General features: G+C 39.3%; 1 protein-coding gene across 7 annotated transcripts in view; it reads left to right on the top strand.

Moving 5' to 3' along the window:
* TRIM24 (tripartite motif containing 24) overlaps positions 1 to 27,968 on the top strand; it is a 113,003-nt gene that overhangs the window by 16,175 nt on the left and 68,860 nt on the right. For 6 of the 7 annotated variants that reach the window (XM_036329020.1, XM_036329022.1, XM_036329019.1 and 3 more), the window contains exon 2: positions 20,085 to 20,203. In XM_036329020.1, coding sequence (XP_036184913.1) covers positions 20,085 to 20,203 — 119 coding nt within the window. Of the gene's footprint in view, positions 1 to 13,582; positions 13,731 to 20,084; positions 20,204 to 27,968 lie in introns of those variants that run through there. The other variant, XM_036329023.1, reaches the window with a different exon arrangement.

The raw sequence follows: 27,968 nt of genomic DNA, 5'->3' as shown, positions 1-27,968 counted from the left end.
GCACATGTTTTATTTATGTGTTTATTAACATTTTTTAAAAAAAATAGTTTTATTGATTTCAGAAGGGAGAGGAAGAAAGAGAGCTAGAAAAATCAATGATGAGAGAGAATCATTAATTAGCTGCTCCTGCATGCCCCCATTGGGGATTGAGCCTGCAACTCGGGCATGTGCCCTAACCAGGAGTTGAACTGTAACCTCCTGGTTCATAGGTTGACTCTCAACTGCTGAGCCACACCAGCCGGGTTAATATTTTTTTTAATGTTAAACATCCTATATAATAAAAGCCTAATATGCTAAGTGTCCAGTTGACTGGTCAGCTGTTCAACCAATCCAAGTGTAATATGCTAAGGGCGCTCAACTGCTCACTATGACATGCACTGACCACCACGGGGCAGATGCTCTGACCGGTCAGTTAGCTTGCTGCTGGGGTCCAGCTGATGGGGACTGAGCAAGTGGGTCAGACATGCGCTGGAGCTCTCCCGTGGTCCCTCTCTGGCTGGCTAACCTTCCGTGTCCCTCCCGGGTCCCAGTCGTGCACTGGTTGGGTCTCTTGGCCTGGCCTGTGCTCTCTTGCAATCCAGGACCACTTGGGGAATGTTGGAGAGCCAGTTTTGGCCTGATCCCGCAGGCCAGGCTGAGGGACCCCACTGGTGCACGAATTTGTGCACAGGGCCTCTAGTATACTATATTGTTTTGATAGCCTAGCACCATGGTCGGCAAACTGTGACTTGCGAGCCACACGTGGCTCTTTGGCCCCTTGAGAGTGGCTCTTCCACAAAATACCACGTGTGGGTGCGCACGTACAGTGCAATTGAAACTTCATGGCCCATGCGCAGAAGTTGGTATTTTGTGGAAGAGCCACACTCAAGGGGCCAAAGAGCCGCATGTGGCTTGCGAGCTGCAGTTTGCCGAGCCGCAGTTTGCCGACCACTGGCCTCGCCTATTATTCATCCCATTTGTGAGGGAGAGATTCCTACCCTAGGAATGGCCTAACACAACACCCAACACTGGACAGATGGACAGATGAGATCGACAGCAGTTTATTAGTTACATATACTCACAACCCTCTTGGGGAGAACACCGAGTGCCATGCACGGCCACACAGAGGTTGTACTTGTCGCAGAGTTAGCAACCAGGTACTGTGGGAGGCGGTCTTTGTATGTACTTTTATGTAGGATGCCCCCTAGTTCCTACAAGAAGATTGGTTCTTTTGAATAATTCTCTAAGCTGGCAGGAAATAAAACCTGCTAGTCAGGGATAAGCAGGAACTGCCTGGTCCTGTTGATAAAGGAGGGATGTTTACTTAGGGGACCTTATCTGTGGGAGTAGAGGGGAGGAGAACCCGTGGTTACGCTCTTCTTGGCTCTCCCAATTTTACCAGAATTGAGCAGCACATTATATTAAGTCTTAATTTTTAGACCTTACCACAACCCATTTATTTCTATTAGCCACAAAAGGTTTTTGGTTTTCTAAAATCATGAGTAGAGTAAAAAAAAAACCAAAAACTTTTCCTGCCTCTAGTGAGAAGATAGTTTTCCTTTAATATGTTGTGTAGTGAATTCTAAGGATGATTTTCTAATAAAATGATTTTGCATTCCTAGGCAGAAGTCTACTTAATGATGGTATATTCCCCTTTTTACATGCTGCTGAATTTGATTTGCTCCTTCTGGCAGAAGGAAGTGCCTGCTACCAAGGGCTTCCTCCCCTCTCCAAGCAGAGCCTGGCGCCAGCTGCGTGGCTGCGTCTGCTGGTGGTCTGCACTTTCCTCCCTTTTCATCTCCCTGTTTATTCCCATTTGCCCACCTTTAGATGTTTCATTGTGCAGGTCTCTCAAGTGTGCATTTGTGTTAAGCAGGGATTTCTTTGTTGAAGTATAATTGGTTAGCTGTTGAAATTTCTGGGGAGAAGACATGGTGCACCCTCATGCGGCATTTCTCTGACATCACTTGGTATACCTTTTTAATATAGTTTTTGATTTTTAAACCATGTTAATGTTTCACATATTCAAAAATAAATTTATACCAAAATTAAAACAAAAACTCTAAAACTACATGAACTAGTGAACTTGAAAAATATCAAATGGTAACCTAACAGCATATTGCAGAATTTTATTATCCAATGTGTCAGTTTATCTTTCAGTGAATGCATCTTATTTGTTCTTTAATGATATTTCTGCTGGATTTAGAGTTCTGGCTATACCAAGTATTTATTGTCTTTTATCACTTGGAAGATGACTTCTCATTCCCTTCCTTGGTGATTAGAAGTAGGCTATCAGTCTTTTGTCTTTTTAAATGAGAATCCACCTTTTCTTTTTTTTTCTGTAAGGTATTTCTTTTTATCTCCCCTCCCCCCTTTGGTTTTTGCAATTTTAGTGTGATATATCTAGAAGTAGTTTCTTTTTATATGACTTGGGATTCATTCATTCTGGCAATTTTTTTTTCCTCCCTTCTCTCTCATCCTGTGTGTGTCTTTTGTTTTGAGGTGGTCTCTTGTAGACAGCATATAGTTGGGTCATGTTTCTGTATCCATTTAGCTATCCTATGCCTTTTGATTGGAGCATTTTATTTGACTGTCTATTTTGAATGATAGCCTTGCTGGATATAGTAATCTTGGTCTCAGATGCTTGCTTTTCATTATCTTGAGTACTTAATGCCATTCCCTTCTGACCTGTAGAGTTTTCTGTTGAAAATATAATAGTTCTTATAACCCCACCACTTGCTCCAGGCCTTCACCACCCTATTGTCTATGTCCATGGGTTATGCATATACGCATATAAGTTCTTTGATCTCTAACCACCCACCCACCCTCCCCCAACTTTCCTCTGAGGTTCTGCAGTCTGTTCCATGCTTCTATGTCTCTGGATCTATTCATCAGTTTATTTTGTTCATTAGATTCCACTTATGATTGAGATAATGTGATACTTATCTTTCTCTGACATATTTCGCTGAGCATAGTACTCTCTAGGTCCCTCCAGGCTGTTTCAAAGAGAAAGAGATCCTTCTTTTTACTGTTGTATAATATTCCATGGTATAAATATAACACCGATTTTTTTTTATCCACTCATCTACTGATGGGCACTTGGGCTGTTTCCATGTCTTAGCTGTTGTAAATTGTACTGCTATGAACATAGGGGTTCATACATTCTTTCTGATTGGTGTTTTTGAGTTTCTTGGGTTATATTCCTAGAAGTGAGATCACTGGGTCAAATGGCAGTTCGTATTTAATTTTTTGAGGAAACTATATACTGTTTTCCATAGTGGCTATACCAGTCTGCGTTCCGACCAACAGTGTACTAGGGTTCCCTTTTCTCCATATCCTGTCATTTGTTGACTTCTTGATGATAGCTATTCTGACAGATATAAGGTGATACTTCATTGTCATTTTAATTTGCATCTCTCTGATGATCAGTGACTTTGAGCATTTAAAAAATATATCTATATATTTTTATTGATTTTAGAGAAGAAGGGAGAGGGAGAGAGAGAGAAAAACATCAATGATGAGAAACATCAATTGGCTGCCTCCTGCATACCCCCAGTGGGGATGGAGGCCACAACCCATGCATGTGTCCTGACTGGGAATCGAACCATGGTTCATAGGTCGATGTTCAACCACTGAGCCACTTTGAGGATTTTTTCATATGTCTCTTGGCCATCTCTATGTCTGCTCTGGAGAAGTGTCTATTTAGGTCATTTGCCCATTTTTTAATTGGATTGTTTTGTATGAGTTCCTTTTTTTTTTTTTTTTTTTTAACTGCCTAGGTCCTTCCACTCCCTTGTAGGTTCCCTTTTCTTGACTCTGAACATGTTATATGCCACTTTGTTTGTAATCTTCAGTATTTCCTTTAGAAGAAACGGTCGGAAACAATGGAGATTGAAAAGCTTTTTCCAGTACATCTGCTCTCTCAGTTCCTCCTCTCATCTATGAGTTCCTTATATCTTTTTGATATTAATCCTTTATCAGATGTATCATTGCCAAATATGTTCTCCCATGCAGTGCACTCCCTTTTCGTTTTGTTGATCATTTCTTTTGTTGTGAAGAAGCTTTTCATTTTGATGTAGTCCCATTTATTTTTTCCTTAGTTTCCTTTGCACTAGGACAGTGGTTCTCAACCTTACTAATGCCGCGACCCTTTAATACAGTTCCTCATGTTGCGGTGACCCCCAACCATAAAATTATTTTCGTTGCTACTTCATAACTGTAATTTGCTACTGTTATGAATTGTAATGTAAATATCTAATATGCAGGATGTATTTTCACTGTTACAAATTGAACATAGTAATTAAAGCATAGTGATTAATCACAAAAACAATATGTAATTATATATTGTGAAATATTTATTTCTAATTACAAATAAATGAAATTGTGTCTTGAAGCATGGTGTAGCATGGGTAACAGTCTTAATATAACAACAGTATACTACATTGCTACATTTTGCGACAGTATGTGTAAAAAGCCAACGTCAGTGCGAAGGTTGAGATTGCTTCTTTCTCACCAGATCAGAAATTCTCGGGGGAGTCTTTGCAAGAGCACAGTGAAGATCATCTTCCACAACAAGTCTACTTCCGTATTTAGACTTGATAACCAACAAGCTGGGAAATCCTGTTTCACAAAGAAATGTTGTTGGAAATGGAAAGAGAAGGCATAACACAGTCTCAGACAGAACAGGATATGACTGCAAACACTTGATTCAGAATTTTGTAACTGGCATTGTAGAGAAATCAGTTCTTGCTGCATCGTTGTTAATAAGTTCAGTGAACTCCTCTTGTGCTGTCTCAGGAACATCTTCAACTTTGACTATGAATGGGCTTCTGGCAAGTGCAAATGGGTTGTCAGGTAGATTTGGAAAGTACGATGAAATTTCATCTGCAAGCATGTGCAAGTGTTCTTTCACAGAAATTATCATCGTAATCCTTTTGTCTGGTTCAATGTCATGCTCCTCAAAGAAAGCAGATAAGGTAGGCAACATGTAAATTTTATTTTCATCCAATTTTTTTTTTTTGCCAAAGCTGAAGTTTCATTTGGAATGATCGGATCTTTTCAGACAAATCGAGGCATGTTGTATTTGGTCCTTGCAGTGATAAATTTAACTCATTCAAAATGGCAAAGATGTCAACCAAGTAAGCTATTTTCTACAGTTCACTGTTATCGCTGAAAAGTGCTTCGAACTGCGGTCTTGGTTTCTGATAAAAAAACATTTTGAATTCATCATGAAGCTCAAAAACACGTTTTAAAATTTTTCCTCTCGACAACCATCTCGCTTCAGTGTGAAATAAAGCATTGTTCGGTGCGTCCAACTTGTGGCACAGTTGCGAAAACAGTCGACTATTTAAAGTGCTCGCCTTTACAAAATTGACACAACTTATGACGCTTTTCATTACTTCTTGTAACTTGTGGCAGCGTCTTCATTGCTAATATTTGCCGATGAATCATACAGTGAGTTCTGATTACTTTTGTTGACTCATTCATTACCAAACGTTGAAATCCAGATCAACATCCTAGCTGGAGCACCATCTGTGCAAACACCACAAACCTTTTCCCAAGAGATCTTATGCTCTTTCAGAAATGAACCAACTGTGTCAAATACATCACGTGCAGTAGTTGTTGTTTCAAGAGGTTTGCAAAAAAAGAAACTCATCTTTAAAGTCGCCATCATTAATATACCTCACGTAAACCAGTAATTGAACAGTTTGCAACATCTGTAGATTCATCAAGCTGGATACTAAATATTGGAAGTGGAGCAGATTTAATTTCCTGGATTACCTGGTCAAGAATATCAGCAGACATGTCATCTATTCTTCTGCTGACAGTGCCATTAGATAAGGAAATTGCACTCAATTTCATAACAAATTCATCTCCGATCATAACTTGAACAATGTCTTTGGCCGCTGGCAACAGTAAATCCTCAGCAATGGTGTGAGGTTTCATAGCTCTGGCGATTCTGAGCGCCACCAAATATGAAGCTTCAATAGCTGCTATGTTTTGTTTGTGGTATTTGCCACCAGTGTCAAGTCTGGCTTTCTTGAGTCCATCAGCTTTGCTTCTAAAATAGTTGGTATCCTTGCCAGCAAAGCTCGGATGCTTGCTATCAAAATGGCGTTTTAGTTTGTTTGGCTTCATAGATTCGGCTGATCGAACTTCACAACAAATAACACATTGTGGTTTCTCAATTCCTGCTGTAATTATTGAGGTAAAACCATACTGTAAAAAATCCTCACTATATTTTCTTTACTTAACGTTCTTCTCTACATGATCCATTGTCATGTGATGGCTTGCTAGTGAAAATAATATATAACAATAGCTTTAATAATACAAAAGATGACACATGGCATAGTTCAGTCAATACAGTTCATTAAAGTTTCCTATGATTTACCATTCTCTGTGTTGTTGTTTTTTACATACCTGTTACTATCACAAGGGGGCAGTATTCACATCAGCCACAGCTGAATATAAAAAGACCAATCAGCATCCAGATTAAGTTCCCATGGTACAGATTTTTTTTTGCAGTAGTTGATGATTTTACAGTGCATGATTTTACATTTACCCAGTAATTACAATTCATGAAGTGTCATTTTACCTCCAGTACTGCTGCTTTCAACACAGTAGCTGCTTTTAACAGAGTAGCTGCTTTCAACATAGCAGCTGCTTTCTACACAGTAGCTGCTTTCTACACATGTGTGACTGATCTTCAAAAGTACATTATGGCACCAACCCTGTCACATACACCTGTATTTGTACGGGGTGTATGTGATGGGGTTGGCATGATGATGTCATCACGTTGGGTACTTGTATGTGGGCGTATCTGCATGTGGGCGGACCCACCTGGAGATGGATAGAGGAGCAGTGTCTCGGTTCCTGAGACATCGAAAATATGTTTTCTGATGGTCTTAGGCGACCCCTGTGAAAGGGTTGTTCGACCCCCAAAGGGGCCGTGACCCACAGATTGAGAACTGCTGCCCTAGGAGATGTATCTGTAAATATATTTCTACAGAGATGTCTGAGATTTTGCTGCCTATGGTTTTTTCTAAGATTTTTATGGTTTCACTACTTACATTTAAGTCTTTTATCCATTTTGAGTTTATTCTTGTGTATGGTGTAAGTTGTTGGTCTAGTTTCATTTTTTTGCATGTATCCAATTTCCCCAACATCATTTATTGAATAGATTCTTGGCTCCATTGTATGTTCTTACCTTCTTTGTCAAATATTAATTGAGTGTAATGGCTTGGGTAAATAGCTGGGGTCTCTGTTCTGTTCCATTGATCTATATGCCTATTCTTGTGCCATTACTGGGCTGTTTGATTATGGTGGCATTGTAGTATAACTTGATACCTAGTATTGTGATCCCTCCAACTTTGTTTGTTTATCAAGATTGCTGAGGTATTCGGGGTCTTTTTTAGTGTCATATAAATTTTGTCATTTGTTTCCAGAAAGTTTTTTATTTCTCTCTTGATCTCATTGATAACCCATTCATTGTGTTTAATAACATGCTATTTATCTTCCATGTGTTTGAATGTTTTGGGGTGTTTTTACTGTAGTTGATTTCTAATTTCATTCCACTGTGATCTGGGAAGATGCTTGATATGATTTCAATCTTCCTGAACTTGTAGAGACTTGTTTTGTGTCCTGGCATGTGGTCTATCTTTGTGAATGATCCATGTGATGGCCTTCATTTTAAAGTCTGTTTTATCAGATATGAGTATTGCTACTCGAGCTTTTTTTTCTTTTCCATTTGCATGGAAAATTTTTTTTCCTCCATTCTCTCTCATCCTGTGTGTGTCTTTTGTTTTGAGGTGGTCTCTTGTAGACAGCATATAGTTGGGTCATGTTTCTGTATCCATTTAGCTATCCTACGCCTTTTGATTGGAGCATTTTATTTGACTGTCTATTTTGAATGATAGCCTTGCTGGGTATAGTAATCTTGGTCTCATATCTTTGCTTTTCGTTACCCTGAGTATTTAATGCCATTCCCTTCTGACCTGTACAGTTTCTGATGAGAAATCAGGTGTCAGCCTCATGGCAACTCCTTTGTAGGTAATAGCTTTCTTTTTATTTGCTGCCTTTAACCAGTTAACTGCCACACGTCCAAAATGGAAATCATCCCCTCATGCCACGATATTTGGAATTTAATTTAAAAAAAAATCAATTTGCAATGAATGTTATAAAAATAAATATATTACTCACAATTCAGGTGTTCTTGAATATTTTCAGTTGAAAATTCTTGCAGAAAATGATTTTTTAAGTGCCATTAGATGCTTATGGCATACAAAGGATTAAGATTCTCTGTCTTTAATTTTGGGCATTTTAATTATGATGTGTCTGGGCGTGGGCCTGTTTGGGTTCTTCTTGGTTGGGGTTCTCTGTGCCTCCTGAACTTGTGTGACTTTTTCCCTTACCAGGTTAGGGAAGTTTTCTGTCATTATTTCTTCAAACATGTTCTCTATCCCTTTCTCCCTTTCTGCCTCTTTTGGCACACCTGCTATTCTAATATTGTTACGTTTCACATTGTCCCACAGTTCCCTTAGGCTGTCCTCCTGTTTTTTATTTTTTTGTTTTGATTTTTGTTTTCTGATTGAGTGATATTTTTAACTCTGTCTTCTAATTCACTGATTCGATCCTCAGCTTCCTCTAATCTGCTGTGTATTCCTTCCAATGTGTTATTTGTGTTATGTCATTCTTTATGACATAAAGACCATTCTATTTTCATAGTTACTATATCTTTTTTCATGCTGTTGAGCACGTTTACCATCATTACTCTGAACTCTGTTTCAGATTAATTTCTTATCTCTGCTTCATTTATTTCTTCTTCTGGAGAATTCTCTAGTTCTTTCATTTGGAGGTTGTTTCTTTGTCTTCTTATTTTGGCTATCTGTTTGGGTTTGTGACTATGTATTAGGTACAGTAGGTACTCAGGTTACGTTGGAGATCCGTTCCTACGGCATGACATAACGTGATTTTTGCCATAAGTCAGAACCCACCTACATAAGCACCTACGTTTCTCACATGGAGCACATATGCAGCAGTAATGAAGTGAAACAGTAAAAAAATTAAAAAGATAACAATTCCTGACCTTTACTTGTGGTAAATAAATAATAAAAATCATAAAGCACATATGTACATACATTGAAATGACGGAACTTTTTTTTCTTTTTTGTAAATACTGTAAATGGGAGATGGCGACATAACCACGAAACTACGTACATCGAGTCCGAAATAACCTGAGGACTGCCTGTAGATACTTTACACCTCTCAATCTCTAGTGCAGGACAGCATCAAAAGCTTTCTGACTAATTAGATTAGGCAAAAACTCAAAGCCTCTGGAGACTGCCTCTGCCTACAGACTGATGGGATTCTAACTTAATTGCCCCTGAGGTGTGGGGAGAGTTTTTTTTTCCCCAACAGGGTGGGGCAGTTGCTACTGTCCAGTGGCTAATTCTTATTTTAAATCTCTTAAGTGGCCTTAGGACAGGTGTTTTCCAATAGGGTGTGTCGACTGTTTTCCCCCCAGGCAAGGCAAATGTCTATGTGGGAAAGAGGTCCTTTGCTGTGTGAGGGAATAACTCAGCCCAGGGGACTTGGGGTGTCTGCCTTCTGAGCTCTATCCCTCAAGTCCCCAGTCCTGACTTCTGCTCTCACACCTCCAGTCCACTTCACCTTTCCTCTGCTGGAGCACAAGGTGGGTGGCTCCACACGGACTTTTGTGGGTTGGCCCTTTAAGAGGATGCCTGGATTTTCAGCCTGTCACTCCCTGGCAGAGAGCACCCCACTGTTTTTCACAGCCAGATGTTATATGGGTACCCTTCTCAATTCTGGTGTTCTCTGCTGGGTGGCTCAGCTTAGGAAATAGACCCCAGAGTTCTCAGTGGCAACCCCCACACAGCTTAGATATCTCTCTGGGACTTCAGTTGCTGTCTGTGTGCACCCAGCCAGGCCAGCCCTTTCGCGCCTCTGCCCCTCCTACCAGTCTCTATGTGGTCTCCACTTTCGGCCCTCAGGTATCAGGATTCTCTTCTGTGAGTTTTCCATTGATTATTCAGGAAGTTTTTCTCTATTTTTGTTGTAATTCTAGTTTGTTCATGGGAGCATGTCTGTATAGCATCCGCTTACTCTGCCACCATTTTTAATCCATAAGTGACCTTTTGAAATGAGCTTTTTCTCCCCACGCAGAATGATACCTTTAAGATCCACCCAATTTGTTGTACATATCAGTTGTAGCTTCCCCTCTATTGTTGACTAATATTTCATGGTATGCATGTACCACAGTTTATTTGACCATTAAGTTATTTAAGGAGATCTGTTTTAAGTTTTGTGCTTGTTAGAGCACAGGTCCTTCTTTGCTAGGGGCTGTACCCCCATGGACACCAGGTATTAGACGGAGAAGACATGAGTAGTCATAGGTGTATAATAGAGTCTTCATTATAGATCATACGAAGCTTCTTGCCAAATAGTGACATCAATGTTTGGGTTATAGAAAGGTACACCTGCGCATTGTGTACAGTACAATCACTGTGTCCTTGCTAAGATTGGCCTTGAATATCCACCGTATTCTGGACAGGGCTCCCACACTCAAATTGGCTTTGGACATCCGGCCTATTTTGATTAGGGTTCCCATAGTGCTCTTATGAATAGCACTGAATTAAGACGTTTGTGTTCAGATTTGTGAACCGAAGTTTATTCTCTGGGATGCCCAAGGAGTGACATTGCTGATTCATATGATAAATGTTAATGTTTAGTTTTTTTCAGAAAATACCAATCTGTTTTTCAGAGTGGCTCTTCCATTTTATATTCCCACTGGAAATGTTTGAAAGATCCAATTTCTCCAAATTTTTACCAGCTTTTGGTATTGTCATTACTTTAAAAAATGTTTTTATTGATTTTTTGAGAGAGAGAGGAAGGGAGAGGGCTAGAGAGATAGAAACATCAATGAGAGAGGAATGTCATCGACCTGCTGTCTCCTGCATGGCCCCTATTGGGGATCGGGCCCATAACCGGCACATTGCCTTGATGGGGAATCGAACCAGCGACTTCTTGGTTCCTGGGTGAATGCTCAATCACCGAGCCACACTGGCCAGGCTGTTACTACTTTTTGTTTGAGCTGTTTTAGCTATGTACTGGTATCTCATCATGATCTTAATCTGCATTTGCCTGATAGCTAGTGATGTGGAACATCTTATGTGCTTATTTGCCATGAGTATATCATCAGTGAAATGTCTCTTCATGTCTTTTGTTCATTTTCTAATTAGGACTTTTTATTTTGAGTTTGAGAGTTCTTTATTTCTTGTAGATATGTACCCTTTGTCAGATCTGTATTTTGCAAATATTTTCTCTTAGCATGGAACTTGTTTTTTCATCCTCTTTATATGTCTTTTTCAGAGCACAAATTTTAAATTTTGATGAAATAAAATTCATGTATATTTTTCTCTTATGGACTATGTTTTTAATATGGCTAGGGACTCTTCAATAAGTTCTAGGTCCTTAATATGTTGTCCTGTTTTCTTCTAAATGTTTAAAAATTTTTATGTTTTATATTTAAATCTGATCTACTCTGAGTTAATTTTTATATAAAATCTGAAGTTTAGGTTAAGGCTTAATTTTTTGTGAGTACCAGCACAATTTGTTGAAAGATTTTTATTCTTCCACTTAATTGTTTTCACACTTTTGTCAGAAATCAGTTGGGCTTACTTGGTGTGGATGTATTTCTGGTTGCTTTATTCTGTTCCTTTTATCTATGCTGCTGTTATTCTGCCAACATCATCCTGTCTCAATTACTATCTATATACATAAAAGGCTGATATGCTAAGTGTCCGTCCAACCGGTAGCTATGGCACACACTGACCGGTAGCTATGACATGCGCTGACCACCAGTGGGGCAGATGCTCAACGCAGGAGCTGCCGAGCTGCATTGACTTGGCAACAGCGGTTCTCGGGTGACACACCCTAGAACCAGAGAGGAGGGAGCATGATTCCTCGCAGGGCCGCACAATTCCACCTTCGGCCGTGGGTTATGTTGTTGCTGGGGCACTGTCAGCCCCGACTCTGGTTTACTGCACTCTTGCGTTTGCATTCCACACCCTGTATGACAGCAACTTTGCAGCGTGCCCTCTTGCACTCCCGGACCCTTCTGGGGATGTCAGAGAGCCGGTTTCAGCAGGATTCCCACAGGCCAGGCCGAGGGATCCCACCTGCCCGAGGGCTCCCCCCCTCACTCCACAGACACCAGGGAGGAACCAAGGGAGGTTGGCTCCAGGGTGTGTCGGGCCCATCTCACCCAGTCCGGCCCCACTGGCCACCTTCTAATTAATTTCCTTTCAATGTGCACAAATCCATGCACTGGGTCACTAGTATCTATATGTCTTAAAATTGATTGTGATTCTTCTCACCTTTTCTTTTTCAAAATTGCTTTAGTTCTTCCAGTTCCTTTTGTTTTCCCTACATCTTGAAATAATCTTGTCTATATCTACAATGAAATCTTGTTTAAGCTATAGATCATTTTGGGGAGACTTAATATCTTTACTGCACTGAGTCTTCCAACCCATGAACACAGTATATTATCAGCATTTTTTTTGTTGTTGTTAATACTCACCTGAGGATATTTTTCCATTGATTTTTTAGGGAGTGGAAGGGATGGATAAGAGACAGAGAGAGAGAAACTTCGATGGGAGAGAGACATATCGATTGGTTGCCCCTACATGCATGCCAGCCAGGGCTGGGGATTGAACCTGCAACTGAGGTACATGCCTTGACTGGAATTGAACCTGGGACCCTTCAGTCTGTGGGCCAACACTCTATCCACTGATCCAAACTGGCTAGGGCAAGTATATTATCAGCATTTTGTACTTGTCAGCATAAAGATACTTTTACATCTCTCTCAAAAATTAGGTGGCCCTGCTTGTGTGCATGTGTCTATTTCGTTTCATTCATCTATGTGTCTATCCCTCCCCTTCCCTTGGTCAATGTCAGACATTCTTGATTATCATAGCTATGTAAGTTTTGAAATTGGGTAGAGTGATTTCTCTACTTTCTTCTTTTCAGTATTGATTTAGTTATGCATTTGCCTTTATAAATCTTAAGGTAATATCTAACCTTACAAAATAATGTTGCTGGGATTATATTAGGAATTGTGTTAAATTTGTAGATTGTATTAAGGAGAATTGACATTTTTGCTACGTTTATTACGCCTATCCATGAACACCGTTGTCTCCATTTATTTAGATCTTCTTTGATTTCTTTTATTAGTATTTTGTAATTTTTAGCGTATAAATCCTATACATGTTTTTTAGTTTTGCACTTAAGTTGTTTAGAACCAACTGCCATATACTTATAGGGGTGTTCAAGTTAATTTCATATTGGGTAAGTTGTGGTAGTTTGTGCTTTTTGAGGAATTGGTTCATTTCACTTACATTGTTACATTTATGTGAGTCATGTTCTTAGTATTCCCTTACTCTTTTTATGTCCTTTGGTCTGTAGTGATACTCTTTTTCATTCCTTCTTGGTCCTTTATATCTTCTCCTTTATCTTGTCAGTCTTGCTGGAAGCTTGTTAAGTTTATTGACTTATTCAAATAACCAGTTTTTTGTTTCATTGACTTTTCAGTTCCATTGATTTTTGCTCATATTATTTTCTGCCTCTGTGACACCTGAAACAGCGGGACAACCTTCTCCATACTATGGACAACATGGAAGTTCAGGCTCCCCGTAGACGTCTGTTGATACATCCCTGGCTGGTAGGGTTTATGGGTGCCTATTGACTCCTTTCCATATGTTTTTCATTGACACTTTTAAGGAGTGGGCACATGGGCAGGGAAAGGAGGTTACTGGTAGGCAGTAATAAAAGTCCTTACTAATAGACCTCCTCTGATGCCAGCACAACATAGAGGTGGAAGAGTATCTCATTACCATGCTGGAGGTGCAAGTTCAGGCTCCTGTAACCAAACTGAATGAAGGTGTGTGCCTGCCCAATGTGCAGCAGAGCCAAACACTGAACATCGAGGTTTGCAGTGGAGAAATTGGAGCTGTTTATTTGCAGGGTGCCAAGCAAAGGAAATGGGAAGCTGTCACTTTCTATCAAGGGTTTTTAAAGACAAAGATTGAGGGTTAGGGAATCACAGGTGAAGCTGATTCGTTAACGCTTTGTCAGGGCCAGCCTGACAGGTTGAACCGGGCTGAGGTAGGGAGGTGGGAATTGAGAAAAGAAAGAAAGACAGGAGAGCGGGATCGGGAGGACTACAGATCAATCGAGGAACTGCAGTAAGTTTATTAACCACGCAATGCCTTTTATATACAAAACACTGAATAGGAGGTCTGTCAAGAGGAATGTATTCTTTGTTCCTCTTAATCTCTAAGGGAGAGACAGAGCAGAAGGACAAATTCTCGGTACAGCAAATCTCAGTAAATAGTTACAGACTTCTTGATAAGCCATGAAAGGCTATTCTCATTCTACAAAGGTTGCTCTCATTCTACTGATAACCGCCATCCAAACAAGTCTGGGAAAACTGTGTGGGTAAGGGTCCCAGTCTTGCTAGCCCCTTCAGGTGCAAGGCCCGTGTCAGCTTACTCTTGTGCAAGCTTCAGTGGTTTTCTCTAGTCTGATTAATTTAGTTTCTAATGTCATCTTGTCTGGAACCTTAGAACTGTATGCAGGTAATCTAAACAGGTTGAGGAACCAAGAGTCTGCAAATATCTCATGATTGTGCATCAGTGATGTAATCTTCAAAGCAGAGGACAGAAACTGAACATTTTGTGAACTTTGTTATTGTTTAAGCTGTCAATTGCTTTATACTTAACTAGCTACATTTATGTTATCTCAAGCAAAGCATACTTTTAAACATGTTTTTCTTGGAACTTGCTTTACAGCAGGCCTCTAGGATCTGACTAACATACTTTTTAAATCTTTGACTATAAACTATGTGACAACAAAAGCAATTGAAACATTTAAATAAAGCTTATCTATACCTACAACTCTAGACTTTATATAGTACCTAAACATATTTACTATTAACTGTTGGATTCACTCATATGGTCTCCAATGAGACTGCAAGGGGCTTCATTACAACCTAATGGGGATCAAAGCCTCAGCTCTCACCAGAGCTCTCTGACATGCCCAGCAGGGGATAGTTAAGGGCACCTGTTTTTTTTGGCCAAGGTGGAAGTCTAGACTTCCCACCAGTCTCTGATAGTGGAAAGGGGGAGTGCATCTCCCCTTCCCCCTGCCCCCTCCCCTCCATCAGGTGGAGTAGAGCAGTTACTGTTTAAAAGTTTTCTATTTTGTTAGGCTGCCCTTTCCCTGGTCCTTTGGATAGAGGAAGCATGCTTCTGTGAGTTTTTTTGTTGTTTTACACCTGTTAGTGTTTTGGGTATGATGGCTTCATCAACACCCACTTTATTATAGAAGGCTAAAAGAAAACCTAGGTTCCTTGGGTTCTGAGGCCTCTAGCTGGTCTGCCACCTTTTCTCTACCTTATACAGTCTTCAGTCTTTTTATGATTGTTTTATATAGAATGTCTAGGGTTTTAGCCATATTTATCTGGAGGAATAGGAAAAATGTGTTTATGCCATCTTTCTCTTCTGCAAAATGCATTGTTACATATTTATAGATTTTAATTATATGTGTTGGGTAGATCTCTCAGTTTGGAGCCTGTGTTTTCATTTTCTTCATAGCAATCTTTCGACTAGTTGTAGTTCTTAATTAACTTCAATGAAAAATTCTATTGAAATTCCTGTTTGGATTGTTATTAAAACTGAATTGAATCTGTAGGTATGTTTGGGGAGACTTGCCATCTTTAACATCATGGACTTTTTTTTATTACTTAGATATATTTTAAGGTTTTAAAATGTAGCTTGACATTTTCTCCAGTGGCCTTATACATTTTTAAAAACTTATTCCTAAGTACTTAAAATACTTTTATTGTTATTGTAAAATGGATTTTAAATTTTAAAAAAATGTGTTTATTGCTTGTATATACAAATAAAATTGACCTTTGGATTGTTTTATGCATTTTATTTTGCAAAACTATATCTGAGAATCTTATTACAGTCTCCTTGGTACAGATTACAGCATCAAGTTTATATTAACCCTTTGAGTGCCAACCAATATCCTTGGAACTATGCTAAAATTGCCAATTCACTTTTGCTGATTTTATAGCAGTTTAGGAAAAAAATTATGAATCGCAAATAAATGAAGTTACACATTCAAAAACTTAAGGAAACCTTTACTACATTTGTTTTCATCTTTGACTTATATTGTTTGCTGATTGTATTATAAAATACTAGTAGAAAAAAAATTTGAACAACACATATAATGTTAAAATAAAGCGCTCCCAGCACTTTTGGCGAAAGACAGGAGGAGCGCGATTGCGCTCCCCGGCACTCTAGGGGTTAAATATACAAACATTTAATTACAAATTTAGATTTTAACTCATACATAATTTTTATTGTCTTACCAAGCACTATAAAAAATGATTCCTTTCCCCCTCCCTAAAGGAACATTATTTGCACTTATTAAAGGGAAATAGAATAGTATTTCCTAATTTCCCAAGGAGATTTTAAACAAAACAAGTATGTCTGTGCTCCACTTTCACAAATCCTGATTCTATAGGTTCAGAGCGAACCAGAGCTCTCTGTTCTTTTAGTAGTCTCCCATGTACTTCTGCATATTCCTATCTGAAAACCACTGTTAAGAGAAGTTGCTAAACAAGAAAAAGAGTAGTCCATAGGGATGTTTATTTGGAGAAGTAGCTCATTTAAAATTATGGGGACTAGGTGTGGGATATGTATAGACACACACATAAAATCCATATATGTACATAAACTGAATTGTTTTGTGTTAAGTAGCAGCAGATATGAATTTGAAGAGCATCCTATGTAATAAAAGAGAAACATGTAAATTAACCATCCCTCCGCTACAGTCACCAGCCAATCAGAGTGGGTATGCAAATTAACCTGACAAAGATTGCGGGTTAATTTGCATACACAGGTGTCAAGGGCCCCAGGAGGCAACGGCGGTGGCCCTGGGCTCCCGGGACCATTGCCGGCCCCGGGAGGCGAGACTGGCTGCACCAAGCCACGCCTGCAGGCTCCCGGGACCATTGCTGGCCCCGGGAGGCGAGGCCTGCCACACCTAGCCATGCCCGTGGGCTCCCGGGCCTTCGCCAGCCCCAGGAGGCAAGGCTGTAGCCAGGACCTTCGCCGGTAGAGATCAGAGTGGGAGAGCGGGTGCAGAGTGGGAGGTTTGGAGGACTTGGCAGAGCAGGAGGCCACTGGACATAGAGCAGAGCGAGAGAGAGGGCGGCTTGGAGTGCGTGGCTTCCTCTGTCACCCCAGCTTCCTCATCACAGCTGTGGAAACTGACAGCAGGGAGGAGGAAGTCCCACCCCTGCGGAATCAGCCGTTGGTCAGACAGCTCTCAGTGGCCTGACAGCCAGGACTCTCATTCATCTGCATCTCAGACCATGAGAGTAGAGAGGTGGGACTATGTCTAAAGAACAACTGTTGATACAACGTACCTCTGAAGAGCAACATGCATCTGATCTTGAAAGAAGGCGGCGCCTGCGACAGATATATCTGAAGAGCAGCTACTGGAAAAATGTCACTCTGATGCTTAAAAACACTGGTGTCATCGACAGAAAACGTCTAAAGACCAGTGTGCCTTTGAAGTTGAAAGAAGGCGGTGGCGATGACAGAATATGTCTAGAGAACAGTCATCAACAAGTACTACCAGTACTGGTAGGAACTGCCTTCTCAGCGAAAATGGGAGTATTTGAGGATGCAGTCCTTGAACATAGTTGTGGTGGAATCACTGTTACATGTGAATATTGCCTATCACTAAATTTCTCTGATGAAAAACCATCCGATGGGAAATTTAGTCGATGTTGTAGCAAAGGGAAAGTCTGTCCAAATGATATACATTTTCCAGATTACCTGGCATATTTAAAAAGATTAATGACAAACGAAGATTCTGACAGTAAAAATTTCATGGAAAATATTCGTCCCATAAATAGTTCTTTTGCTTTTGCTTCCATGGGTGCAAATATTGCATTGCCATCAAGATATGGGCCATACTGTTTTAGAATACATGGACAAGTTTATCACCGTACTGGACCTTTACATCTTTCAGATGGTGTTTCTTGGAAGTTTGTTCAACTCTATACTTTGGATACAGCTAAAGCGTCAAGTAAAAGATTAGCAATGCCAGAAAACCAGGGCTGCTCAGAAAGACTCATGATCAATATCAACCTCATACATGAAATAAATGAGTTAACAAATCATACAAGATGCTACATGAGGTAGAAAAGGAAGCCCAATCTGAAGCAGCAGCAAAAGGTAGTGCTCCCACAGAAGTAACAATGGCAATTAAATACGATCGTAACAGTGACCCAGGTAGATATAATTCTCCCTGTGTAACCGAGGTTGCTGTCATATTCAGAAACGAAGATGGAGAACCTACTTTTGAAAGGGACTTGCTCATTCATTGTAAACCAGATCCCAATAATCCAAATGCCACTAAAGTGAAACAAATCAGTTTCCTGTTTGCTACATAAGAATAATGACATATCCTTTTCTTTTTTCGCATGGTGAAAAGGCTAGGGAACATATATTACATTAAGACTCAGAGTTAACAGTGTAATCAACAATAATACTAGACAAAATGTAAGGACACGAGTCACACAAATGCAGTATTATGGATTTCATCTCTCTGTGCGGGACACATTCAGTCCTATTTTAAATGTAGGAAAATTAACTCAACAGTTTATTGTGGATTCATATTAAAAAATGGAGGCCAATCGGATAAATTTCATCAAAGCAAACCAATCTAAGTTGAGAGTTGAGAAATATAGTGGTTTGATGGTTAGATTATAAAATGGTTAGATTATAAAATATAGTGGTTAGATTTGAAAATGACAATGTGTTGATTGGTAAAATGATAATACTTCCATCATCTTTTGAGGGTAGTCCCAGAAATATGCAGCAGCGATATCAGGATGCTATGGCAATTGCAACGAAGTATGGCAAGCCCGATTTATTCATAACCATGATGTGCAGCCCCAAATGGGCAGATATTGCAAACAATTTACAACGCTGGCAAAAAGTTGAAAACATACCTGACTTGGTAGCCAGAGTTTTTTGTTTGTTTGTTTGTTTTCAGAGACGGGGTCTCGCTATGTTGCCCAGGCTGGAGTGCAGTGGCTATTCACAGGCGCGATCCCACTACTGATCAGCACGGGAGCTTTGACCTGCCCCGTCTCTGACCTGGGCCGGTTCACCCCTCCTTAGGCAACCTGGTGGCCCCCCGCTCCCTGGAGGTCACCATATTGATGCCGAACTTAGTGCGGACACCCGATCGGCATAGCGCACTACAGCCCAGAACTCCTGGGCTCAGGAGATCCTCCAGCCTCAGCTTCCCGAGTAGCTGGGACTACAGGCGCGCACCACCGCGCCCGGCAGAGTTTTTAATATTAAGCCGAATGCTCTTTTATCTGTAAATTCCATTTATTTGGCAAAGTAATAGCTAAAATTCATGTCATTGAATTTCAGAAACATGGACTGCGTCATGCTCACATATTATTGATATTAGATAGTGAGTCAAATTACATTCCTCTAATTAATTCCCTTTCAATGTGCATGAATTTCGTGCACCGGGCCACTAGTGAACATTATAAAAGATCCTATTCCCAATTTGGATGAGATTGGTTGATTTTAGTGCTTGGTAGATTTGTATTAAAACTTAAAAATGTGAGCTCATGGATGTAGAGAACAAATTGGTGTTTGCCTGAGGAAGGGTTGGGGTGAATGAAATGGGAGAAGAATCATAAAATATAGATTTCTAATTATAAAGTGAATGTCATGGGAATATAATGTACAGTATGGTGACTGTAGTTAATAATATTATGTATTGCATATTTGAAAGCAGCTAGGAGAGTGGATCTTGAATTCTTAACCACAAGAAAATAATTTTGTCACTGCATGGTGATGGATGTTAACTGAACTTATTGTGGTGATAATTTTACAATACATACAGATATCAAGTCATTATGTTGTACACCTGAAAGTAATATAATGTTATATCAATTATACCTCAATTTTTTTCTTTTTCAGTTGGAGTCATTCGATGTCCAGTTTGTAGCCAAGAATGTGCAGAGCGACACATCATAGATAATTTTTTTGTGAAGGATACTACTGAGGTTCCCAGTAGTACAGTAGAAAAATCTAATCAGGTAAGTGTATTAAGTCTTGAATCTTGTGCCTCCTCTTTTTTTATTTTTAAATATATTTTTATTGATTCAGAGAGGGAGAGGGAGAGAGGGATAGAAACATTAGTGATGAAAGAGAATCATTCATTGGCTGCCTCCTGCACAGCCTCTACTGGGGAGCATGCCCGCAACTTGGGCATGTGCCCCGATGGGGAATCGAACCATGACTTCCTGGTTTATAAGTTGACACTCAACCACTGAGCTACACCAGCCAGGCCTTTGCCTCCTCTTAATGAGGCAGCCAGAAATGTTGGAGGACTTGAAAATAAAAGGTGTCAAATATTAGAGCATTATATTTATGAAATGATGTAATATTTTAAAGGTATATATGTATATGAAGAATAATGACTAAATTCATCTGAAGGAATAAAATAGTGCCAATGTAGAAGCTCTGATGACACTTCTATCTTACCTGTCCTGGCAGAGAAAACCATTATTCTATATTTGACATTATTTCATTTCTTTGAAATTTTACTCTGTATTGACAATTAGAATTTTTATTTTAAGCCCTCCCTTTAAAATTCTTTTCTGTTTTAATTATAAGCTCTATATTGATATGAAAATTTTCATGTCTTTGATCCAGTACAGTTTCTGCAATTTAAGAAAGTCTTCTTTTCTACATGGTATTTCTTTGAAAGCCTCATTTGGTAGCATTGCCCAAGGTATTACATTTAGAGGTCCAATGGTGTTTTTCTTTTTTCCTTACTTCCATAAACCCACATGTAGAAGATTTCTGTTGGCCTCTTATATCTAAATGTCAGGTTCCTAGTGGATGTACTCCAGTGGAGGTGAGCTATAATTCTGCAGTATGTGCTAAATTTAAATGTAGTGTATTAGTCTGTTTTTGGATCATGAATCATTGATAGTTTCTCTAGGCCAGTGGTCAGCAAACTCATAGTCAACAGAGCCAAATATCAACAGTACAACAATTGAAATTTCTTTTGAGAGCCAAATTTTTTAAACTTAAACTATATAGGTAGGTACATTGTTATTTACTTAATTAGGGTACTCCTAAGGCTTAGGAAGAGCCACACTCAAAGGGCCAAAGAGCCACATGTGGTTCCCGAGCCGCAGTTTGCTGACCACGGCTCTAGGCACTTTCTTCAATTTGGAACAGAAGATCTCTGAAGGAACTGAATCTGAGTATAAAAAAAATGATTGTTAACCTAAAATGTAAAAATCTAAAAAGTAATATTTTGGACTCTTCAGTAATCACACAGCTAAAGTTTCTGTACTTTCATTTTCAGTGTTTTTTTCCATTGGGAGCTATAGGAACTTAGGGTTCACTTTAAATGAATATGACCACTACTAACTAAAATATCTCTTTTTGTTTAAAAAATATCCACAACTCTTCCTAATGTGAACTTTCATCAAGGTCAAAACAGGGTTGGGTGCAGAGAATAAACTTTTCTGATTGTTGTGAAATCAGCTTTAAGGAATGGAATAATCATTATGTGAGCTACAATGTAAAATAGCCCCATTGAATGTTCCCTTCTGAATACTACTGACTTTGTTTCTGTTGTCTAAAGTGCCCTATCATTTTGCTTTATATATGATAATATTTTCAGATGTATTTTGTTAGTCATATCACACATCAATTACAGTTTAGGTGAACTCTAGTAGTACATGTGAATGATCAAACCAGAAGATTAAAAAACAAAGCAGCGTAAATAATCAACAGGGTGGAGAAATGATAAGACATGAAATTATAATAGGTGAGAATGGAAGGAATTTAAATATAAAGGAAAATTTTAAGAGGCTGTTTTATGTCTCTTTATAATCAATTGGTTTTCAGTGTTTATTTACTCTGCTTCTATTACAGAAACATAAAATAAGTTATAATCAGTTAAACTAGAGATAGAGTCCAATAGACATCTTCAATGTTAAGTGGAGGTGGGAAGAGTATTAAGTTTGGTTCAAAGAATAAGATACTTGTAGGGATATTTTGGGAACAGAGACTTAGGTGATAATGTAGGATGAGTTGGGGCTAGGAAGCAGTAGGTGAGAGGTAGAGCTGAACTAGCATGGTGGTGATAAGGGAAGGAAGGGGTAAGTTATAGCCCACTCAGGACTTGATAATACCTGATTGCATGTGGAAGATGAGAGAGGCCCCACTGCCAAGATGGTGGTTCCTTTCCACAGATAAAGAGGGCAGGGAAGTAGGCAGAGGTGAAGAGAATTGGTTTTGAATGTGATAAACTTGTCTATAAGATAGAAATGTCTTCTGTCGTCACACTGGAGCTCTGAAGAGTTTATAGCTGGACATAAAGTTTGAAAAACTTTTGTGATGGATAATTTCAACCATTCCCCAAAATTGAGTTTAGCACCATGTACCCATTAACTCAATAGTCCACAACCCTTGTTTTATGTAAAATAACCCTGACACCCCCCCATAAACACTAGATTATGTTGATGTTAATTTCTGGTTTTATATAATCTAATCCATAAATATTTCAGTATTTATTGCTATGGAAAAAATAAATTTTTCTTTAAATATAATCACCATATTAATTTATGTGTAAAATGTATATTAATTCCTTAATAGTATCAAACATTCAGACACTGATCAAATATCTTTATTTGTTGCAGTTTTTAAACAGTGGCTTGTTTATATAAGAATCCAATAAGGCCTACATAATGAATTTGGTTGATTTATCTCAAAAATATCTTTAATCTCAAATTACCCCTTTGCCTCGCTGGCTTTCTTTATCCTCTCTTCTAACATATTTGTTGGATAAACTGGGTTTAGTTCAGTAGAGTTAGCCCTATTCTGAATTTTGCTGACCATTTCCATAAAATCATTTAATGTGCTTTTCTCTCTTTTGTATTTTGTATAAACTAGAAATAAAAATGTAGAGGCTGGGTTAGATTCAGGTCCCATTGGGTGGAGGGGTGGAGGGGTGAGGGGGCGTGTAAATACTTTCATATGTCCATTTGTGTTTCAATTGGGAAGCATATGATGTTTGGTTGTCTTTCTTTTTTCTGATGTTTATGTCCATTAATGATCACTGCCAAATTCATATTTCATTAGGGCTTTGTGAAATGATTACATTTTCATTCTATCATTCCCCTTTATCTTAACACTAGAATGAAAAGAGTTTTCTTTCTCTATTCTTTGGTTAAGCAGGGAAGGTAGGTTAAACATTGATTCTTTCCCTTGCTGCTAATTTTTAAAAAATATATTTATTTTTTGATTTCATGGAGGAAGGGTGAGGATAGAGATAGAAACATCAATGATTAAATCATTGATCAGCTGCCTCCTGCACATCCACTACTGGGGATCGAGCCCACAATCTGGGTATGTGCCCTGACCTGGAATGGAACCTGACCTCCCGGTTCATAGGTCAACACTCAACCGCTGAGCCATACTGGCTGGGCTCATTGCTAATTTTTAGAGTAGTGACTTAAGTTTCTTAGCATTTCTCAGAGGTGACTCCTGAGTGGTAGGTAGGTGTTCGTGTTTATCATTATAAAGTCATGGATTATTAACATAAAATGTGTTGTAGTTGTTCTTATTGGTGCTCAAATTGTGCCATTAGGCAATGGGAGCCTCACATTGATTCCTGAGTCCTCCTGACACAATCACCATAGTCATTGCTGTTTCTCTTGCTTTCTCTTTTGACAAGATACTGGTCATTTTCTGTTCTAGACCTGGAACCAGCCATTTCTTCTAGGATCCTTGGTTTCTTTTAATCAGGAAAGGTATTTGGAGACCACAATATGGGTGCTAGGATGCTCAACACCATTGGGTTGATCATTTTACTATGTCTTTGAGGAGAATGATTTAATATACTTTTTACTTTAAAAAAGAGAAAGAGAAAATACCTCAGAAGTGTGTATATATAAGTCTAATTTATAATTATAGGGTTTTACCTTTTTTTCTTTTAATCCTCACCCGAGAATATGTTCTCATTGATCTTTACGGAGAGAGGAAGGGAGAGTGGGAAACATCAATTAGTTGACTCCCATATGCACCCCAGCCTCGGATCAAACCCACAACTTAGATATGTACCCTGACCAGGAATTGAACCTGAAACCTTTTGGTGTACAGGAAACTGCACCAACCAACTAAGCCACCCAGCCAGGGTGGGTTTTACTTTTTTATATTTTATACTGGAGGCCCAGTGCACAAATTTTGTGCATGGGTGGGATCCCTAGGCCTGGCTGGCAATCAGGGCCAATTGGGGCCAGGCTGATCAGGGCCTGAAGGCCCCGGCATGGTCAGGAGAGGAGGCGATGGTCACCGGGCGCAGAAGGAACAGACGCCGGATGCTGATGCCACCATCATCGGTGCTCTGCCTCCCCTGCCCCTCCTCCTCCTCCCCTCACCACTGCGCCACCACTGTGGTGGGTGGGCAGTGGGCTGATCAGGGCTTGCTGGCTGGGGGCAGGGATGGGGCATGGGAGGTTGGCCACTGGCCCCGAGGTGGGAGCCAGCCTTTTTGGCTCCCCTGGGAAAGGGGCCACGTCTGCTGCCACCCACCCCCAGTTCAGGGCCCAGCCCCGATTGGGCAGTTGGGGCCTGCTGGCTGGGGGGAGGGACCGCGGGAGGGTGGCTGGCCAGGGGAGGTTGGCTGTGGGAGTGCACTGACCACCAGGGGGCAACTCCAGCCTTGAGTGTCTGGTCCCTGGTGGCCAGTACGTGTCATAGCGACCAGTCATTCTGGTTGTTTGGTCGTGTAGATCGCTTAGGTTTTTATATATATAGATTTATCTCACTTCTACAGTACTAGAAATATTGGTCCTTAATTACATTGACATCATTTTCCCCAAATATATAAAAATATTAATATATATAGTGATGTGTTCATATATATTAAAATAAATATCAATGTAATACATAACATAGCTGTATAAATAAATATTTACATTATGTATTATAGGTTATATGATAGTTTTGGTACAATCAGAAATCATTTTAATTCATTTTTAATGTTAATTATTTTGTTTTTAATTCTTTTTAAATTAAAAAAATTTTAAATTGTAGTTGACATACTAGTTTCAGGTGAGCAGCATAGTGACATTTATGTAACTTACAAAGTGATTACTTTATTAAGTCTCTAACCCATCTGACACCATACATAATTATTAAAATATTATTGACTACTAGAGGTCCATTGCACGAAGAGATTCGTGCAATAGGCCTTCCCTTTCTCTGGCTGCTGGCACCAGTTTTCCTCCAGCACCCAGGACCCAGGCCTTCGCTCTGGCCCGGAGCCTTCCGTCTTTGCTCCACCGCTTCCCACCTACATATGCAAATTAACCGCTGTCTTTGTTGGGTTAATTTGCATACTCTCCTGATTGGCTGGTGTGTGTAGCAGAGGGACGGTCAATTTACATGTTTGTCTGTTACTAGGTATGATAGTCTCTATGCAGTGCTTTACATCCTGATGCCTATTTTTATAAATGGCAATTTGTAATTCTTAATCCTTTCGTAATTTTCATCCAGTTGGCAACCATAACTTTGTTGTCTGTATCTATGGGTTTGTTTCTGTCTTGTTTGTTGGTATATTTTGTTTTTGGATATCACATATAAGTGAAATCATATGGTATTTGTTTTTGTCTGGTTTATTTCACTTAGCTAAGTACCCTCTAGGTCCATCATGTTGTCAAAAATGGCAAGATTTCAGTCTTTTTTATGATATCCTCACCAATACTTGTTTATTGATTTATTGATAATACACATTCTGACAGGTGTGAGGTGCTACCTCATTGTGATTTTAACTTGCATTTCCCTGATGATTAGTGATGGTGAGCATCTTTTCATATGTCTGTTTGCTATCTGTATGTCCTCTTTAGAGAAGTGTCTATTCAGGCTCTCTGCCCAGTTTTTAATTGGATTGTTTCTTTTGATGTTGAGTTATATGAGTTCCTTATGTAGTTTAGATATTAATCCCTTATCAGATGTATCATCTGTGACTACCTGCTCTCATTGATTAAGTTGTCTTTTTGTTTTGTTGATGGTTTTCTTCAATGTGCAAAAACTTCTTAGTTTGACATAGTCCCATTTGTTTGTTTTATCTTTTAAAAATATATATATTTTTTTGATTTTTAAAGGGAGGAAGGGGGAGCATTATCCCAGTCCTTTGAGGTACTGCTTCCCGGCAATTGTTGACAGTTTGACTCAAATAAACTGACAAAAATTCTTTTTATGTACGAGTCCATTTTATTTATTTATTTTTAATTTTGTTTTATTGCTTAAAGTATTAAAAGAGTATTACATATGTCCTCTTCTCCACTCCCCTTGACCTACCCCTGGCCTCCCCTACCCCCCAGTGTCTTGTGTCCATTGGTTATGCTTATATGAATGCATACAAGTCCTTTGGTTGATCTCTTACCACCCCCCACCCCCCAACCCTACCCGGCCTTCCCTCTTTAGTTTGACAGTCTGTTCGATGCTGTTCTGCCTCTGTATCTGTTTTTGTTCATCAGTTTATAATGGTCTTTATTATCCATAAATGAGTGAGATCGTGTGTTATTTTTCTTTCATTAACTGGCTTATTTCACTTAGCATAATGCTCTCCAGTTCCATCCATGCTGTTGCAAATGGTAAGAATTCCTTCTTTTTTACAGGAGGATAGTATTCCATTGTGTAGATGTACCACAGTTTTCTGATCCATTCATCTGCTGATGGGCATTTAGGCTGTTTCCAAATCTTAGCTATGGTAACTTGTGCTGCTATGAACATATGGGTGCATATATCCTTTCTGATTGGTGTTTCTGGTTTCTTGAGATATATTCCTAGAAGTGGGATGACTGGGTCAAATAGGAGTTCCATTTTTAACTTTTTGAGGAAACTCCATACTGTCTTCCATAGTGGCTGCACCAGTCTGTATTCCCACCAGCAGTGCACAAGTGTTCCTTTTTCTCCACATCCTCTCCTGCAATTGTTGTTTGTTGATTTGTTGATGATAGCCATTCTGACAGGTGTGAGATGGTACCTTATTGTTGTTTTGATTTGCATCTCTCGGATGATTAGTGACTTTGAGCATGTTTTCATATGTCTCGTGGCTTTCTGAATGTCCTCTTTTGAAAAGTGTCTATTTAGATCCTTTGCCCATTTTTTGATTGGATTGTTTATCTTCCTTTTGTTAAGTTGTATGAGTTCGCTATAAATGTTGGAGATTAAACCCTTATCGGTGATAACATTGGCTAATATGTTCTCTCATGCAGTGGGCTCTCTTGTTTTGTTAATGATTTCTTTTGCTGTGCATAAGCTTTTTATTTTGATGTAGTCCCATTTGTTCATTTTCTCTTTAGTTTCCAATGCCCTAGGAGCTGTATCAGTGAAGAAATTGCTTCGGCATATGTCTGAGATTTTGTTGCCTTTGGATTCCTCTAGAATTTTTATGGTTTCCTGTCTTACATTTAAGTCATTTATCCATTTTGAGTTTATGTTTGTGTATGGTGTAAGTTGGTGGTCTAGTTTCATTCTTTTGAATGTATCTGTCCAATTTTCCCAGCAACATTTATTGAAGAGACTCTTTTGACTCCATTGTATGTTCTTGCCTCCTTTGTCAAATATTAATTGAGCATGTTGGTTCGGGTTGATTTCTGGGTTCTCTATTCTATTCCATTGATCTATATGCCTATTCTTGTGCCAGTACCAGGCAGTTTTGAGAACAGTGGCTTTGTAACACAGCTTGATATCTGGTATTGGGATCCCACCTATTTGTTGTTCTTTCTCAGGATCGCTACAGCTATTCGGGGTCTTTTTTTTTTTTTTTAT

Source organism: Myotis myotis, unplaced genomic scaffold (genome assembly GCF_014108235.1).
Source record: "Myotis myotis isolate mMyoMyo1 unplaced genomic scaffold, mMyoMyo1.p scaffold_m19_p_11, whole genome shotgun sequence".
In the NCBI taxonomy this organism is placed as follows: Eukaryota; Metazoa; Chordata; class Mammalia; order Chiroptera; family Vespertilionidae; genus Myotis; species Myotis myotis.
This window is presented reverse-complemented; position numbering and strand designations above follow the sequence as displayed.